The 17,080-nt window shown below is 43.6% G+C and overlaps 1 protein-coding gene across 1 annotated transcript in view; it reads right to left on the bottom strand.

Annotated features, from left to right (window-relative positions):
- LOC126238872 (dehydrogenase/reductase SDR family member 11-like) overlaps positions 1-17,080 on the bottom strand; it is a 105,427-nt gene that overhangs the window by 56,220 nt on the left and 32,127 nt on the right. The window contains exon 3 of the mRNA XM_049947818.1: positions 10,683-10,812. Within this exon, the coding sequence (XP_049803775.1) occupies positions 10,683-10,812 (130 nt within the window). The remainder of the gene's footprint in view (positions 1-10,682; positions 10,813-17,080) is intronic.

The raw sequence follows: 17,080 nt of genomic DNA, 5'->3' as shown, positions 1-17,080 counted from the left end.
GTAAATCCGAACAACATCGAATCTTTCTATCCCTGGATGTTTCTACACGAAAAAGGGGACCAACAAGTTTCATAGATTTCAACACTGTTGACGGTTACCTTTGACAGGCGTACAGAGAAGCGTGCCAACGTTTAGGACTGCTGGAAAACGAAAACTACTGAAAATTAACACTACAAGAAGCCTAACTCACAGCGTCAGCTGAACAAATGAGAGACTTACTTGACATAAATTAACAACAGGTAACCCATCGAATCCAACGCAGCTATGGGACTCCTTTAAAGAGAGTATGAATGATTACATACTGTATCATATCCGATAAGTTCATCACGAACTGACAATCGAATTCAGCGCCAACATCTTCAGTGAGACACTCATTCGGCTAGAAGATAAATGTTTCGCAATAAACAGTCAGACCTTAGTACAACTTGGAATGCAAGCACAGCGAAAAAATGCTAACAGTATGCTACGCAATTACAAAGGAAAAAAGCTACAACATCAACGAACTACTTTAATCCATTGCTCAGGACAAACCATTCCTTAGATACAACCAAATGCAAATTTACAACGTTATCATGGACCGGATCGACAACAACACCGACGGAATGATTTACTTGGATACAACAGGCGGCACTACAGAAACGTTTCTAACAAATCTATTGCTGGCGAAAATACGTGCTGAACAACACATCGCTCCTGCACTGGCATCAACCGGCATTGCAGCCACACATATGAAAGGAGGACGAACTGCCCATTCCATACTACAACTACTGCTGACTGTAGAGGAAGAGCAATTAGCTGTGTGTAAAATTTCAAGAGCATCAGGACGGAGTGAACTTGTAAAGAAAGCTAAAATTGTCTTCTGGGACAAATGCACGATGGCATGAAAAATTACTCGAAGCCATGGACACAACATTAAAAGACTTACGGGGAAACCGAAGTGATAGGAGGGGCTATACTCATACTATCAGGAGATTTCCGACAAACACTTCCAGTTATCCCCAGTTCAACACCAGCAGACGATATTAATGCATGCTTTTAAAAAAATCACACCTCTGGCCACACATACGGGTACAAATACTGCGACTAACAAAAAATGTGAGCGTTGAACTACCTAAAGACGAAACAACAGCTTGCTGTAATAACTTCCAAAGTCATTGTTTATTTGATTTTATGAATAGCACATGTCAATATCAGCAAATAACTACATGTTATTTTTGCAATAGAGAAATAGATACATTCTTACTGTCGCCAGTGTGTATTACAAGAGCTGAACAAAGTGACTCTCTGCCCTAACACAAACTCTTTGACATAATTTAATCCTTGGTTACTCTGCAAGAGAGACGCTCAGTAGCTCGGTACGGGCTTTTGTTGAAGTTTAGAGAACATACCTTCACCGAGGAGTCACTCCTACGTATATCTCGCGAAGAGACCGTGAGGATAAAATCAGAGAGATTAGAGCACACACAGAGGCATGCCGAAAATCGATCTTTCCACGAACAATACGAGACTGATATAGAAGTGAGAACCGACAGAGGTACTCAAGGTACCCTCCGCCACAACCCGTCAGGTGGATTGCGGAGTTTGGATGTAGATGTAGATGTAGATATGTTTTGTAAAGCATGTGGAACGTGTTACCTATAACTAAGTGTGTGAAGTGCAGTGAAATTAACGTCCCTGGAAAACATTCATTATATTTCCCAGAATATTGTGTGCACCAGCAACCAAAGAACGGACACTAATAACTGTAAGTAACGTAACAAAATCGATCTCATTATGTGAATAATTCTCTCCACACTCGGTGCTTACATCTCCCGTTTATACATCTTGCCACAGCTACACGACTCCCACACTGCTGCAGACAATCAATGAATATACACCATCAGATGGTGAATCACTAGGCGGTTTGAATCCGGTAACGGGACAATAGAAACTGAAGAACAAAACACAAGGCGAGTAGCTGCAGTAATTTGAAGAAACCATGATATTACCATACATGAACATCAAAGCGCTTCTGGTATTCCACCTCCATACCCTCCGAAGACTGTGTGTAACGACATGGACCATCCACTCAATATGTGTGGCAAATGAGGGATTGATAAACAGTGACACATCCATACACCAAACAAAAGAAATAGCGCAGATATGGTTGCATGTGGGACTACACCTTGCGTCAGGCTATGGTTGTGGTAAAATGATTGTAAATTTATCAGTGTCGTATCTGTAGATTATTGCTACACCATTATTTACATACTTGGAAATTAGACAGACATAGCGTTTTATCCATTATGAGAGCAGTAAATACAGACTGCTCTCTCCTCTCCTCGGAACTTCGACTGGTGGCATCCTGCCTGTTTTATCACACACCTGCCTCCGGCGGTTAGCATCTGATATTTGATCACAGGTGCTGCCAGCACGTGCATATTCTGCTTCTTCTCCAGTTGTTCACTAGTTTTCAACGGTCATGTAACTACTACTTCTCCGTTGACTGTTGCCTGTGCGATGTATGTGCAGTGGGGCGTGTCACCACTGTAGTTCTTCTTGCTATGGTGAGGCGGTTATCAATGTGCAACGACTAGTGCAAACAGTGTGGCCTCCGCCGGCTACCAGTTACGTCACACCAGCGACGATTACAAATAATTTCTTTATTCTCTATCATAATCCTGGCAACGGCCCTTCCGCAGTGGGTACACCGGTTCCCGTGAGATCACCGAAGTTAAGGACCGTCGTGCGTGGTCGGCACTTGGATGGGTGACCATCCAGGCCGCCATGCGCTGTTGCCATTTTTCGGGGTGCGCTCAGCCTCGTGATGCTAATTGAGGAGCTACTCGACCGAATAGTGGCGGCTTTGTTCAAGAATACCATCTTACGACCGGCAGAGCGGTGTGCTGACCCCACGCCCCTCCTATATGCCTTTCCGCATCCTCAACCGAGGATGAAACGGCGGTCGGATGGTCCCGGTAGGCCACTCGTGGCCTGAAGACGGAGTGCTTATTTTCTGTCCTAATCCCATCCTATGACTGTAGCAGTTATTGCTTACAGCGAGAATTGAGCAGTGTGTTGGGGGTACACACATTCTGATTTTTTCATAGTTATTTACGTGCAGACAGCTCTAAGGAATATTTATAGTGATCTCACATGTAAATAATACAGACATAATGTAGACTTTGTAGTTAGCAAGTACGTATTTGTCATTAAATAAAGCACTGAGCACTGTGCAATTTGTGAACATTTAAGTGTCTCGGGTTTATGGATGTGTTTGCGAATACTGGGTAGTGGTCATGCTCTCTAATACTTAGGGGAAACGCAATGACATCATTAAATTACAGTAACTCTGTCGATAGGATAACGCACTCATCTTAACATACACTATGACTTCCCACAGACAGTAAAAATTTATGGGTGGTACAGATTTGGCATGTAGAAAGAGTTAATTTATTCAAATATGGTATTCTGGTGGTTAATTGTACTTAAGTGTCTTGTAATCCCACTTTACTCTGCCGGAGGGTGCCGTCTCATAACAGCTCATCAGGGCACTTTATGGTGATTCTTAATTATGCTGATGAGACCTCAAATATCACAACCCACATAACTGCTCCAGTAACAAAAGGGAAAAGGGGAACTTCAATGTTTTGATCCAGAGAGAAAGAGGCAGGGGAGGATTCTCAGAGGCAGCCGGGATCTGGCAGGGGGTTTCAGACTGTGGCAGTCTCTCCTCAGTCAGCCTAGATACCAGTAAATACAGTACTGGCCATTAAAATTGCTACACCAAGAAGAAATGCAGATGATAAACGGGTATTCATTGGACAAATATATTATACTAGAACTGACATGTGATTACATATTCACGCAAGTTTGGTGCATAAATCTTGAGAAATCAGTACCCAGAACAACCACCTCTGGCCGTAATAACAGCCTTGGTACGCCTGGGCAATGAGTCAATCAGAGATTGGATGGCGTGTACAGGTACAACTGCCCCTGCAGCTTCAACACAATACCACAGTTCCTCAAGAGTAGTGACTTGCGTATTGTGAAGAGTCAGTTGCTCGGCCACCATTGACCAGACGTTTTCAGTTGGTGAGAGATTTGGAGAATGTGTTGGCCAGGGCAGCAGTCCAACATTTTCTGTATCCAGAAAGGCCCGTGCGGGATCTGCAACATACGGTCGTGCATTATCCTGCTGAAATGTAGGGTTTCGCAGGGATCGAATGAAGGGCAGAGCCATGGATCGTAACACATCTGAAATGTAACGTTCACTGTTCAAAGTGCCGTCAATGCGAACAAGAGGTGACCGAGACGTGTACCCAATGGCACCCAATACCATCACGCCGGGTGATACGCCAATATGGCGATGACGAATACACGCTTCCAATGTGCGTTCACCGCGATGACGCCAAACACGGATACGACCAGCATGATGCTGTAAACAGAACCTGGATTCATCCGAAAAAATGACGTTTTGCCATTCGTGCACCCAGGTTCTTCGTTGGGTACACCATCGCAGGCGCTCCTATCTGTAATGCAGCGTCAAGGGTAACCGCAGCCATGGTCTCCGAGCTGATAGTCCATGCTGCTGCAAACGTCGTCGAACTGTTCGTGCAGATGGTTGTTGTCTTGCAAACGTCCCCATCTGCTGACTCAGGCATCGAGACGTGGCTGCATGATCCGTTACAGCCATGCGGATAAGATGCCTATCATATCGACTGCTAGTGATACGAGGCCGTTGGGATCCAGCACGGCGTTACGTATTACCCTCCTGAATCCACCGATTCGATATTGTGCTAACAGTCATTGGATCTCTACCAACGCGAGCAGCAATGTCGCGATACCATAAACCGCAATCACGATAGGCTACAATCCGACCTTTATCAAAGTCGGATACGTGATGGTACGCGTTTCTCCTCCTTACACGAGACATCACAACAACGTTTCACTAGGCAACGCCGGTCAACTGCTGTTTGTGTATGAGAAATCGGTTGGAAACTTTCGTCATAACAGCACGTTGTAGGTGTCGCCACCGGCGCCAACCTTGTGTGAATGCTCTCAAAAGCTAATAATTTGCATATCACAGCATCATCATACTGTCGGTTAAATTTCGCGTCTGTAGCACGTCATCTTCGTGGTGTAGAAATTTTAATGGTAAGTAGTGTAATACAGACATAATGTAGACTTTGTAGTTAGCAAGTATGTATTTGTCATTAAATAAAGCACTGTGGAATTTATAAACATTTGAGTGTCTCTGAGTTATGTATGGGTTTTGGAAAAACTGGGCAGTGGTAATGCTTTCTAATACTTAGGGGAAACGCAATGATATATCGTATTCTGGTAGTTAAAATATCGTATTCTGGTAGTTAATTGGACTTATCTGTCTTCTAATCCACCTTTATTCTGCTTGAGGATACCGTCTCGTAACTGCGTATCAGGGCACTTCATAATGATTCTTTCACTGTGCTGATGAGACCTCAAATATCGCGGCCCACGCAACTGCTCCAGTGATAAAAGGGATATAATGGTTCAAATGGCTCTGCGCACTATGGGACTTAACTTCTGAGGTCATCAGTCCCCTAGAACTTAGAACTACTTAAACCTAACTAACCTAAGGACATCACACACACCAATGCCCGAGGCAGGATTCGAACCTGCGACCGTAGCGGTCACGCGGTTCCAGACTGTAGTCCCTAGAACCGCTCGGCCACCCCGGCCGGCAAAAGGAAGGGAATCTTGATTGTTTTGATCCAATGAGAAAGAGGGAGGGGAATATTCTCAGAGGCTGAAGGGATCTGGCAGGGTGTTTCAGACTGTGGCAGTCTCTCTTCAGGCATCCTAGATACCAGTAAATAATAATGTGGGGACGTGATCATTAATCGGTGTGGTGGCAGAAGGTTCAAGTAGGAGTGCAGTTTCAAATAATGCTCTGCGCAAATTGTTTGAATTTTAATAACCACGAATTAACATGCACCTTAGAATGGAAAGGCGATGTCTAAGAAAATAGAAATATATAACCAAATTGTAAACAGTAGTGGGTGGCTGAGTGCTTATACGTTGTTTTTGTCGCTATTATGTGACAGAACTAAATTTTCACTCAGCAGCAGAGTGTGCATTGACATGAAACTTCTAGGCAGACTATAGCTGTGCGTTAGAACGAGACTCGAACTCGGGACCTTTGCCTTTTGCGAGCAAGTGCTCTACCGACTGCACTACCCAATCACAACACGTCCTCACAGATTTACTTCCGCCAGTATCCCGTCTCCTACCTTCCAAACTTCACATTAGTAATACAGAGACGTGTTTCCTCATGACAATAGCCTATTTATTACACCGTAGAAGCTTTTCTGTCTCGTTTCTATATCTGGAAAAATCGGATAAAACTGTAAGTAGTACTGGGAGGCGGAGTACTTGCAGATAATGTCCAAATTTTTGCTGATAATTGTGTTACTTAAGCTAAAAATCTTGAAGGTGGCCATTTTGGACCACTAATTATGGTAATCTTGGCTACCATTTTGAAACAGGATACCCCACAGTCACACACAGTTCGCCTAGAGAACTAACATTTTCTGTCAGTTTACAGAATCTGAAATGCAAAACGTCTAATAACTCGCAAGAACCAACTTTAAAAACAATGATTTACTCTGTAATGAGTTTGTTGGAGTCTTGCCCTTACCAGTCTAATTTTTTTAAAAAATTCCGTCATTTTGCAGAATATTCCTTCACGTCATAAAATTACAGCAATTCAACCACACTCTATAATGTCAAAGTAAATTATGGTAATAACCATCACCATTTTTCAAAAAGTGCAGCTCTGTTGCTGGTGATGCTCTCACAACAGTGCACAGAACAAGAATGACATGTCCACACGTTTTCCCCAATAATAAAAAGAGGAGGAGGGGAAAAGTGCTTGACTGCTATTGGTGCAGACAAAATAGGGGGAGGTGCTGGGGTGACCTTGAATGTACCACATACAACTGTCTCAGGTTTGTGAGTACAGAGGTGGGTCTCCAGGGAAGGTGATGACCTTAGATATATATCGGGTAATTGCTTCAGATGTCACCTGATACCTCGGATGCCTTATCACCGGATTTTATCCTATAAGTAACCTTGAAAAGCTCTTAAACTTGTACTGCACCTCTACAACAGGTGTTTATGTCACAGATGTTCGAAGATATTCACTATGAAAGAGACTGCCTTTTTTTGGTTACTGCATCGTTTTTAATGAACACCGACACCAACCAGAAAGAAAGGGATCCGTATACACAGGCGACACTGCCATTACTGCTCAAGGCAGAAGTGATTGAAAGAAACCTGGCCAGGGCTTTGGATACCTTGTGTAACCGCTATGAAGAAAATCACCTGCTATCTAACTCAGAAAAAATGCTAGTATATATATTCCATCTACATAACAGAGAAGCCTCAAGATTATTGGGAATGGGATGGCGGGGGATTAGACTACTCCACTGCATCAAATAAAAATACTTGGGAGTCAACCAAGACCGTCCACTGTGTTTAAAAAACACTGCACAGGTCTGTAAGGAAAAAAAAAAGTGCGAGGAACAATATTATACGTAAACTGACTGGTTCGACATGGAGACAGCTTGAAGTACTTCGGACATCACAAGTGGGACTCTATTTTGCAGCTGGAGAATATGCAGCACAGGTATGTTACGATTGCCACAGGATGTTGAGGCCTACAACTGCCCACTATACTTATTTTTCTTTGCGCTCATAGCACTATCAAATGTTGTTGTTGTTGTGGTCTTCCGTCCTGAGACTGGTTTGATGCAGCTCTCCATGCTACTCTATCCTGTGCAAGCTTCTTCATCTCCCAGTACCTACTGCAACCTACATCCTTCTGAATCTGCTTAGTGTATTCATCTCTTGGTCTCCCTCTACGATTTTTACCCTCCAAGCTGCCCTCCAATACTAAATTGGTGATCCCTTGATGCCTCAGAACATGTCCTACCAACCGATCCCTTCTTCTGGTCAAGTTGTGCCACAAACTCCTCTTCTCCCCAATCCTATTCAGTACCTCCTCATTAGTTATGTGATCTACCCACCTAATCTTCAGCATTCTTCTGTAGCACCACATTTCGAAAGCTTCTATTCTCTTCTTGTCCAAACTATTTACCGTCCATGTCTCACTTCCATACATGGCTACACTCCATACAAATACTTTCAGAAATGACTTCCTGACACTTAAATCTATACTCGATGTTAACAAATTTCTCTGCTTCAGAAACGCTTTTCTTGCCATTGCCAGTCTACATTTTATATCCTCTCTACTTCGACCATCATCAGTTATTTTGTTCCCCAAATAGAAAAACTCCTTTACTACTTTAAGTGTCTCATTTCCTAGTCTAATACCCTCAGCATCACCCGACTTAATTCGACTACATTCCGTTATCCTCGTTTTGCTTTTGTTGATGTTCATCTTATATCCTCCCTTCAAGACACCACCCATTCCGTTCAACTGCTCTTCCAAGTCCTTTGCTGTCTCTGACAGAATTACAATGTCATCGGCGAACCTCAAAGTTTTTATTTCTTCTCCATGGATTTTAATACCTACTCCGAATTTTTCTTTTGTTTCCTTTATTGCTTGCTCAATATACAGATTGAATAACATCGGGGAGAGGCTACAACCCTGTCTTACTCCCTTCCCAACCACTGCTTCCCTTTCATGTCCCTCGACTCTTATAACTGCCATCTGGTTTCTGTACAAATTGTAAATAGCCTTTCGCTCCCTGTATTTTACCCCTGCCACCTTTAGAATTTGAAAGAGAGTATTCCAGTCAACATTGTCAAAATCTTTCTCTAAGTCTGCAAATGCTAGAAACGTAGGTTTGCCTTTCCTTAATCTTTCTTCTAAGATAAGTCGTAAGGTCAGTATTGCCTCACGTGTTCCAGTATTTCTACGGAATCCAAACTGATCTTCCCCGAGGTCGGCTTCTACTAGTTTTTCCATTCGTCTGTAAAGAATTCGTGTTAGTATTTTGCAGCTGTGGCTTATTAAACTGATTGTTCGGTAATTCTCACATCTGTCAACACCTGCTTTCTTTGGGATTGGAATTATTATATTCTTCTTGAAGTCTGAGGGTATTTCGCCTGTTTCATACATCTTGCTCACCAGATGGTAGAGTTTTGTCAGGACTGGTTCTCCCAAGGCCGTCAGTAGTTCCAATGGAATGTTGTCTACTCCAGGGGCCTTGTTTCGACTCAGGTCTTTCAGTGCTCTGTCAAACTCTTCACGCAGTATCGTATTTCCCATTTCATCTTCATCTACATCCTCTTCCATTTCCATAATATTGTCCTCAAGTACATCGCCCTTGTATAGACCCTCTATATACTCCTTCCACCTTTCTGCTTTCCCTTCTTTGCTTAGAATTGGGTTTCCATCTGAGCTCTTGATGTTCATACAAGTGGTTCTCTTCTCTCCAAAGGTCTCTTTAATTTTCCTGTAGGCAGTATCTATCTTACCCCTAGTGAGATAAGCCTCTACATCCTTACATTTGTCCTCTAGCCATCCCTGCTTAGCCATTTTGCACTTCCTGTCGATCTCATTTTTGAGACGTTTGTATTCCTTTTTGCCTGCTTCATTTACTGCATTTTTATGCACTATCATATATGAAACGCTAAACAGCCAGTGAAATAGAGGAAAAAAGGCAGCGAACCGATCCATGGCACTTAATGTATAATCACCAGAGAATTACTATTAGTCTTACGTCAAGCAACAGCTTTATCCAAGGGAAAGAACAGCTAGATCGCCGACCTGAGACCTGCCGTGTATCTTTATGGCTGGACTCTCTGCAAAATACAAACCTTTATTCCAAAGAGGAAAGGACAGAAACTACAGTATAGTACATGGCCAGCGACCCGGAAGGTAAAATTAGTAAATATAATTACTTTCTTAATTGTATATGGATAGTTCTTTTATTTGCTTCTCTCCTTCAGTCTAATCCCATAAACGTTTGTAGATAGACAAGTAGTTTGAAACATTTATGATCAGGAAATATGTAACTAGGAGAAGATTATTGTACTGTCTTTATTTGCGAAGAAAGTAATTTTTGTACGTGAAATTTTTGGTAAGCAGAGTCGGGATATGTAGTAAATATGAGACAGAACGTCACTGCCGCAAGTCGGTGAAGTCCTGTTATGGGATGTGTAGACGGTAACAGGGGTGAAAGTGTGAAACTGTACTATGCCGCAGCCTTCACCCTCACTTTCAGAATATCATCCGCATTTCTTTCGGCTACCTTGCCCGTAAACCTGAAGAACCGACAAAACGATGAATCGATTGCCCTTCAAAAGCAATACAGCACACATCTTTTTTATTTAAATGGTAGTTTCTTCAATACCACGTTGGGAAAAAAAGATGTGAGCGTTGACAATACGTAAAAACATTTTGGAAACACCAGGTGTCCAGACTCAGGACCAGCATCAGCATGCATTTTTAAGTTTCGCAGTAGCGTACACTCTGCTGAAGAGTGAAACATTAATTCTGGAGGTACTCCCCCGCAGACACACACACACACACACACACACACACACACAAATAACCTGTTCGGTATCTCAAACTGTTTATGAGTTAGTAGCAATAACAACTTTCTGTAGAACGCTGCGCGTATAACATACGCAATGAGATGGTCTAGAAGTAGGCACTGTGAGTTGGTACGTGCGCCGGGACGAAAACAAACCTGTTGATGTGGATGATGAAGCCGTCGTCGACGCCCCTGCTCAGCATGTCCTGCACGGCCTCCCTGGTGCAGATGCTCAGACCCAGCACGTTGACGTCCAGGACACGCTTCCAGTCTTCCGTCCTACCAGCTGCGAACGTATCAGGGTGTCAGAGAACATGGAATAACAACGAATCAGAAATATTGTTTACATTTGACATGGTGTCCAACACAAACTATAGCTGTAGCGATCAGAAAACGCGAAACAGGGAAGTGCGAATCAAGGACGTGTGAAAATGGTAAATTTTATGTTTCTGCCATCGATGGAGCAAGATTTGTCGGTGGCAGACTCCTTGGACATCGTAGGTTTACCAGCTCCTGTCATGTGAACATAGGCTACTCAAGTCGATGGCATGGGGATGAACAAAAATGACGATGTAACTGGCCGCAGAAGAGTGAAGACGCATTTCCATTAGCGAGCAGCTTCAGGCACACTATCGCCAGCTATACGACGCCACGGTATTCTCACTGACACTGCCGTTGCACTCTGCCACATTCGCCTTGCACCGTGCTGTACTGCCACAGGACTCTGTCAACTGCACCCAACGATGACAGACACTGCAACACGTCCTTCGAGTATTTGTACCGCTCAGAATGAGCTCACGTGGTTATGATGTGTCAGTGTTTGCATCTTGGGATATATGCTGGACTTGTGGAAATTCATGTGACAGTTATTTTTTCTTCGGTTATTTATGTTTTGAACTTAATTTTTCCCTCCAGGATCAAGGATCCGGCGAATTAAGTTGTATGAGTGTTTAATGGCCACTAAATGCTATAACCATAAAAGAGTTTATTTATTTCCTGTAGGGTACTACAGTAAAGGATCATTCCAGTGAGAATGACGACACGAAAAATTCTGCCTAAAGATATGACACCTTGTGATTTATGATGTATTATATTATGAGCGCCGAGTCCACTAAGCATTCCCTATATACACTGAGGTAGCAAAAGTCATGGGATACCTCCTAATATCGTGTCGGATTACCTTTTGCTCAGTGTAGTACTGCAGCTCACAGTGGCATCGACTCAACAAGTCGTTGGAAGTCCCCTGCAGAAATACTGAGTCATGCTGTTTCTAAAGCCGTCCTTAACTGCGAAAGTGTTGCCAGTCTAGGATTCTGTGTACGAACTGAGCTCTCGACTATGTGCCATAAATGTTCAGTTGGATTCATGTCGGGTGATTTGGGTGGTCTGTTCATGCGCTCGAACTGTCGAGCATGTTCTTCAAAGCAAGTGCGAACAGTTGTGGCCCAGTGACACGGTGCAATGTCATCCACAAACTATTTCCAGTCAATCACCGGTTCAGTTGAACCAGAGGAGCCAGTCCATTCCATGTGAACACTGTCCACACCATTATATAGCCACAACCAACTTGCACTGTGCCTTGTTGACGATTTGGGTCCGTAGCTTCTTCGGCTCTGCGTCACACTTGTGAGGTAACGGGCAAGTTGTGGCGCCCTGGAAATATTCTAAGTTCGGAGTTGGCGTGGTCGCACGCCCACTCGGCAAGCCACTAGGCAAGCCAGAGCCCTGCAGCAAACACGTGGTGCCGAATGTTAGGCAGACATGAGGCGTTGCCCCAGCGGGTGGTCCAGGTCGAGAACGTCGCTGGGAATTCCTTGGTGATGCTGTGTCGATGAAAGAGACTTGTATGCTGAGAGTGCCAAAGATGGCGGACTTTGTGAAACCATCATAGCAGACATTTCACAATTCTTATAGAAATTAATAGTAGCCAGAGGAATCATGACACCTTAAAAAGAAACATGTACATTGCCAATATTTGCACGACGATTCTCATGGTGTAATCAGATTTTCAATACCTTTATTGGTTTTAAGTTTAGTATCCGACTGTAAATTATACAAGTAACTCCCAGAAACACAATTCCAAAATCTAAACCGCTCATCCGATTCCTTCGATCGACGTGTCTTTAGAAAGCTATGAGTGTAAACGTAAATTGGTATGAATAACAGGCATGTCACTTGAATAGTACATGAGTTTTTGGAGGTCAAAGTGGCCGATTACTATCGACTGCATCAGACCTTAAGTACTCCACACTTACACGAAAAAACAGTAGCAGAATGATTATATATTTCTTCAACTATGTCTTTGTTTATATCCGATATAGGTTACTCAAGAAGAATATAATAATTCCAATCCCAAAGAAAGCAGGTGTTCACAGATGTGAAAATTACTGAACTATCAGTTTAATAAGTCACAGCTGCAAATTACTAACGCAAATTCTTTACAGACGAATGGAAAAACTGGTAGAAGCCGACCTCGGGGAATATCAGTTTGGATTCCCTAGAAATATTGGAAGACGTGAGGCAATACTGACCCTACGACTTATCTTAGAAGCTAAATTAAGAAAAGGCAAACCTACGTTTCTAGCATTTGTAGACTTCGAGAAAGCTTTTGACAATGTTGAGTGGAATGAACATGTAGAATACTCTCTTTCTAATTTTGAAGGTGGCAGGGGTAAAATACAGGGAGCGAAAGGCTATTTACAATTTGTACAGAAACCAGATGGCAGTTATAAGAGTCGAGGGTCGTGAAAGGGACGCAGTGGTTGGGAAGGGAGTGAAACAGGGTTATAGCCTCTCCCCGATGTTATTCAATCTGTATATTGAGCAAGAAGTAAAGGAAACAAAAGAAAAATTCGGAGTAGGTATTAAAATCCATGGAGAAGAAATAAAAACATTGAGTTTCGCCTCTGACATTGTAATTCTGTCAGAGACAGCAAAGAACTTGGAAGAGCAGTTGAACGGAATGGACAGTGTCTTGAAAGGAGGATATAAGATGAACATCAACAAAAGCAAAACGAGGATAATGGAATGTAGTCGAAGTAAGTCGGGTGATGCTGAGGGAATTAGATTAGGAAATGAGACACTTAAAGTAGCAAATGAGTTTTGGTATTTGGGGAGCAAAATAACTGATTATGATCGAAGTAGAGAGCATATAAAATGTAGACTGGCAATGGCAAGGAAAGCGTTTCTGAAGAGGAGAAATTTGTTAACATCGAGTATAGATTTTAGTGTCAGGAAGTCGTTTCTGAAAGTATTTGTATGGAGTGTAGGCATATATGGAAGTGAAACATGGACGATAAATAGTTCGGACAAGAAGAGAATAGAAGCTTGCGAAATGTGGTGCTACAGAAGAGTGCTGAAGATTAGATGGGTAGATCACATAACTAATGAGAAAGTATTGAATAGAATTGGAGAGAAGAGGAGTTTGTGGCACAACTTGACTAGAAGAAGGGATCGGTTGGTAGGACATGTTCTGAGGCATCAAGGGCTCACCAATGTAGTATTGGAGGGCAGCGTGGAGGGTAAAAATCGTAGAGGGAGACCAAGAGATGAATACACTAAGCAGATTCAGAAGGATGTAGGCTGCAATACGTACTGGGAGATGAAGCAGCTTGCACAGGATAGAGTAGCATGGAGAGCTGCATCAAACCAGTCTCAGGACTGAAGACCACAACAAGAACAACAACAACAACATATGTTATTCATGAAGAAATAGGTCAAATATTTACTGTGTTTTAGAAAGCACAGAGACATTGGGCTTGTGGCCTACCTTTTGTTCTATTCCTTTGCTACAAGTTTATTTAATTTGTTTATGTACCTAATAATATGTGTTAGAGCGTGTTTATGGTCCAGTCGTAGGAATATTTATTTAATTTCAAGTTATTTAAATGTAAACCCAGTATTTCCAGTGTGTTTCATTATGTCTGTGTGGGTGCGTTGGCTTGAATACAGGGCGCGAGCGCTCTAGCCAATCACAGCGCTCGTGGATGGGGAGACTGCATGGAAGCGCTAGAAGAGCTCTGGGGAGAACGGCAGGGGACACGAGATGCAGTTCGGAACAGTGCGGCGCGAGGGACGGTCGCACAGGTCACGCACAGTGCGAGACAGTAGGGCGCGGGCGACCCAAGGTCGCGAGGGAGACTTGGACAGTGTGGTGTGGATTGCATTTGGTCGCGAGAGACAGAAATACTTCGGAGTGGCGACTTGTGAACAAGTGGGATTTCCGAGGTTTCTATAGTGAAGACGTAGCATACGTTTAGAAGTGAATATCGCGAGCTATGTTGTCGTTCATAACTAATTACGTGCAGTAGGAATCTAATGTTTCCCTGTTATTCAACCTATATTTTATTTGATTGCTGGACCATCGACACCAATAAGTGTTTTGCAGATATATACCGCATTCTCAAAAGTACTTCTACTATCGTACTCATCATTTAAAATCGATAAGTTAGTACCTGCAGATTTTACACTACTGGCCATTAAAATTGCTACACCACGAAGATGACGTGCTACAAACGCGAAATTTAACCGACAGGAAGAAGATGCTGTGATATGCAAATGATTAGCTTTTCAGAGCATTCACACAAGGTTGGCGCCGGTGGCGACACCTACAACGTGCTGACATGAGGGACGTTTCCAACCGATTTCTCATACACAAACAGCAGTTGACCGACGTTGCCTGGTGAAACGTTGTTGTGATGTGACGTGTAAGGAAGGGAATGCGTACCATCACGTTTCCGACTTTGATTAAGGTCGGATTGTAGCCTACTGCGATTGCGGTTTATTGTATCGCTACATTGCTGCTCGCGTTAGTAGAGATACAATGACTGTTAGCAGAATTGGGAATCGGTGGGTTCAGGAGGGTACTACGGAACGCCGTGCTGGATCCCAACGGCCTCGTATCACTATCAGTCGAGATGACAGGCATCTTATCCGCATGGCTGTAACGGATCGTGCAGCCACGTCTCGATCACTGAGTCAACAGGTGGGGACGTTTGAACGAACAGTTAGACGACGTTTGCAGCAGCATGGACTATCAGCTCGGAGACCATGGCTGCGGTTACCCTTGACGCTGCATCGCAGACAGGACCGCCTGCGATGGTGTACTCAACGACGAACCTGGATGCACGAATGGCAAAACTTTATTTTTTCGGATGAATCCAGGTTCTGTTTACAGCATCATGATGGTCGCATCCGTGTTTGGCGACATCGCTGTGAACGCACATTGGAAGTGTGTATTCGTCATCGCCATATTGGCGTATCACCCGACTTGATGGTATGGGGTACCATTGGTTACACGCCTCGGTGACCTCTTGTGCGCACTGACGGCACTTTGAACAGTGGACGTTACATTTCAGATATGTTACGACCCGTGGCTCTACCCTTTGTTCGAGCCCTGCGAAACCCTACATTTCAGCAGGAAAATGCACGAACACATGTTGCAGGTCCTGTATGGGCCTTTCTGGATACAGAAAACGTTCGGCTGCTGCCCTGGCCAGCACATTCTCCAGATCTCTCATCAACTGGAAACGTCTGGTAAATGGTGGCCGAGCAACTGGCCCGTCACAATACGCCAGTCATTACTCTTGAACTGTTGTATCGTGTTGAAGCTGCATGGGCAGCTGTACCTGTACACGCCATCCAATCTCTCTTTTACTCAGTGCCCAGGCGCATCAAGGCCGTTATTACGGCCAGAGGTGGTTGTTCTGGATACTGATTTCTCAGGATCTATGCACCCAAACTGTGTGAAAATGTAATCACATGTCAGTTCTAGTATAATATATGTGTCCAATGAATATCCGTTTATCATCTGCATTTCTTCTTGGTGTAGCCATTTTAATGGCCAGTAGTGTATTTAATTGCAATCTTTCATTTGTAATCGTCTATGTTACGTTCAAAATTCGCAACTGCCGAGTGATAGGAACCTTCGACAATTCGATTCATGTGTCTATTCATATTGTATACTGTAGACTCAGCAGTATTTGGCTTGTAGTGCGGCAACTACGTACCCCAGCACCTAGACAACGAAACCAGCTAAAACTTTTAATATTTCGTGTCGGAGGGTACGTAGCTGAGGGCCACACTCCATCACATATTTTGTGAAAACCCGCCCGCTCGAAGCCTACCATCAGCTCTTACGGAGTGGAATCGGCCTCATATGACCAGACCACGGATTACCAGTCGTCTAGGATCCAACCAGCATGCTCAAGAGCCCAGGAGAGGCGCTGCAGGCGATGTCGTGCTGTCAGGAAGGGCACTCGTGTCGGTCGTTTGCTGCCGTAGCCCGTTAACGACAAATATCGCCGCTCTGTCCTAACAAATAGATTCTTCGTAGGTCCCACATTGATTTCTGCGGTTATTTCAAGCCGTTTTGCTTGTCTGACAGCACCATAGAAACAGAATACCATAGAGAGTCAACACCATGACCAGAATGAAGCAAATTGGACAAACCTCCTCCATCTTTTCGGAAGTCAAAATAAAGGGACATGGTACACGGTAGTGAGCAAGGAAATTTCGAAACGTAGCCTGAGGTAATAAAATCACATATTCACGTA

This window comes from Schistocerca nitens, chromosome 1, assembly GCF_023898315.1.
Source record: "Schistocerca nitens isolate TAMUIC-IGC-003100 chromosome 1, iqSchNite1.1, whole genome shotgun sequence".
Classification (NCBI taxonomy): Eukaryota; Metazoa; Arthropoda; class Insecta; order Orthoptera; family Acrididae; genus Schistocerca; species Schistocerca nitens.
Note: the sequence above shows the minus strand (reverse complement) of the source record. Positions and strands in the feature narration are given on the sequence as shown.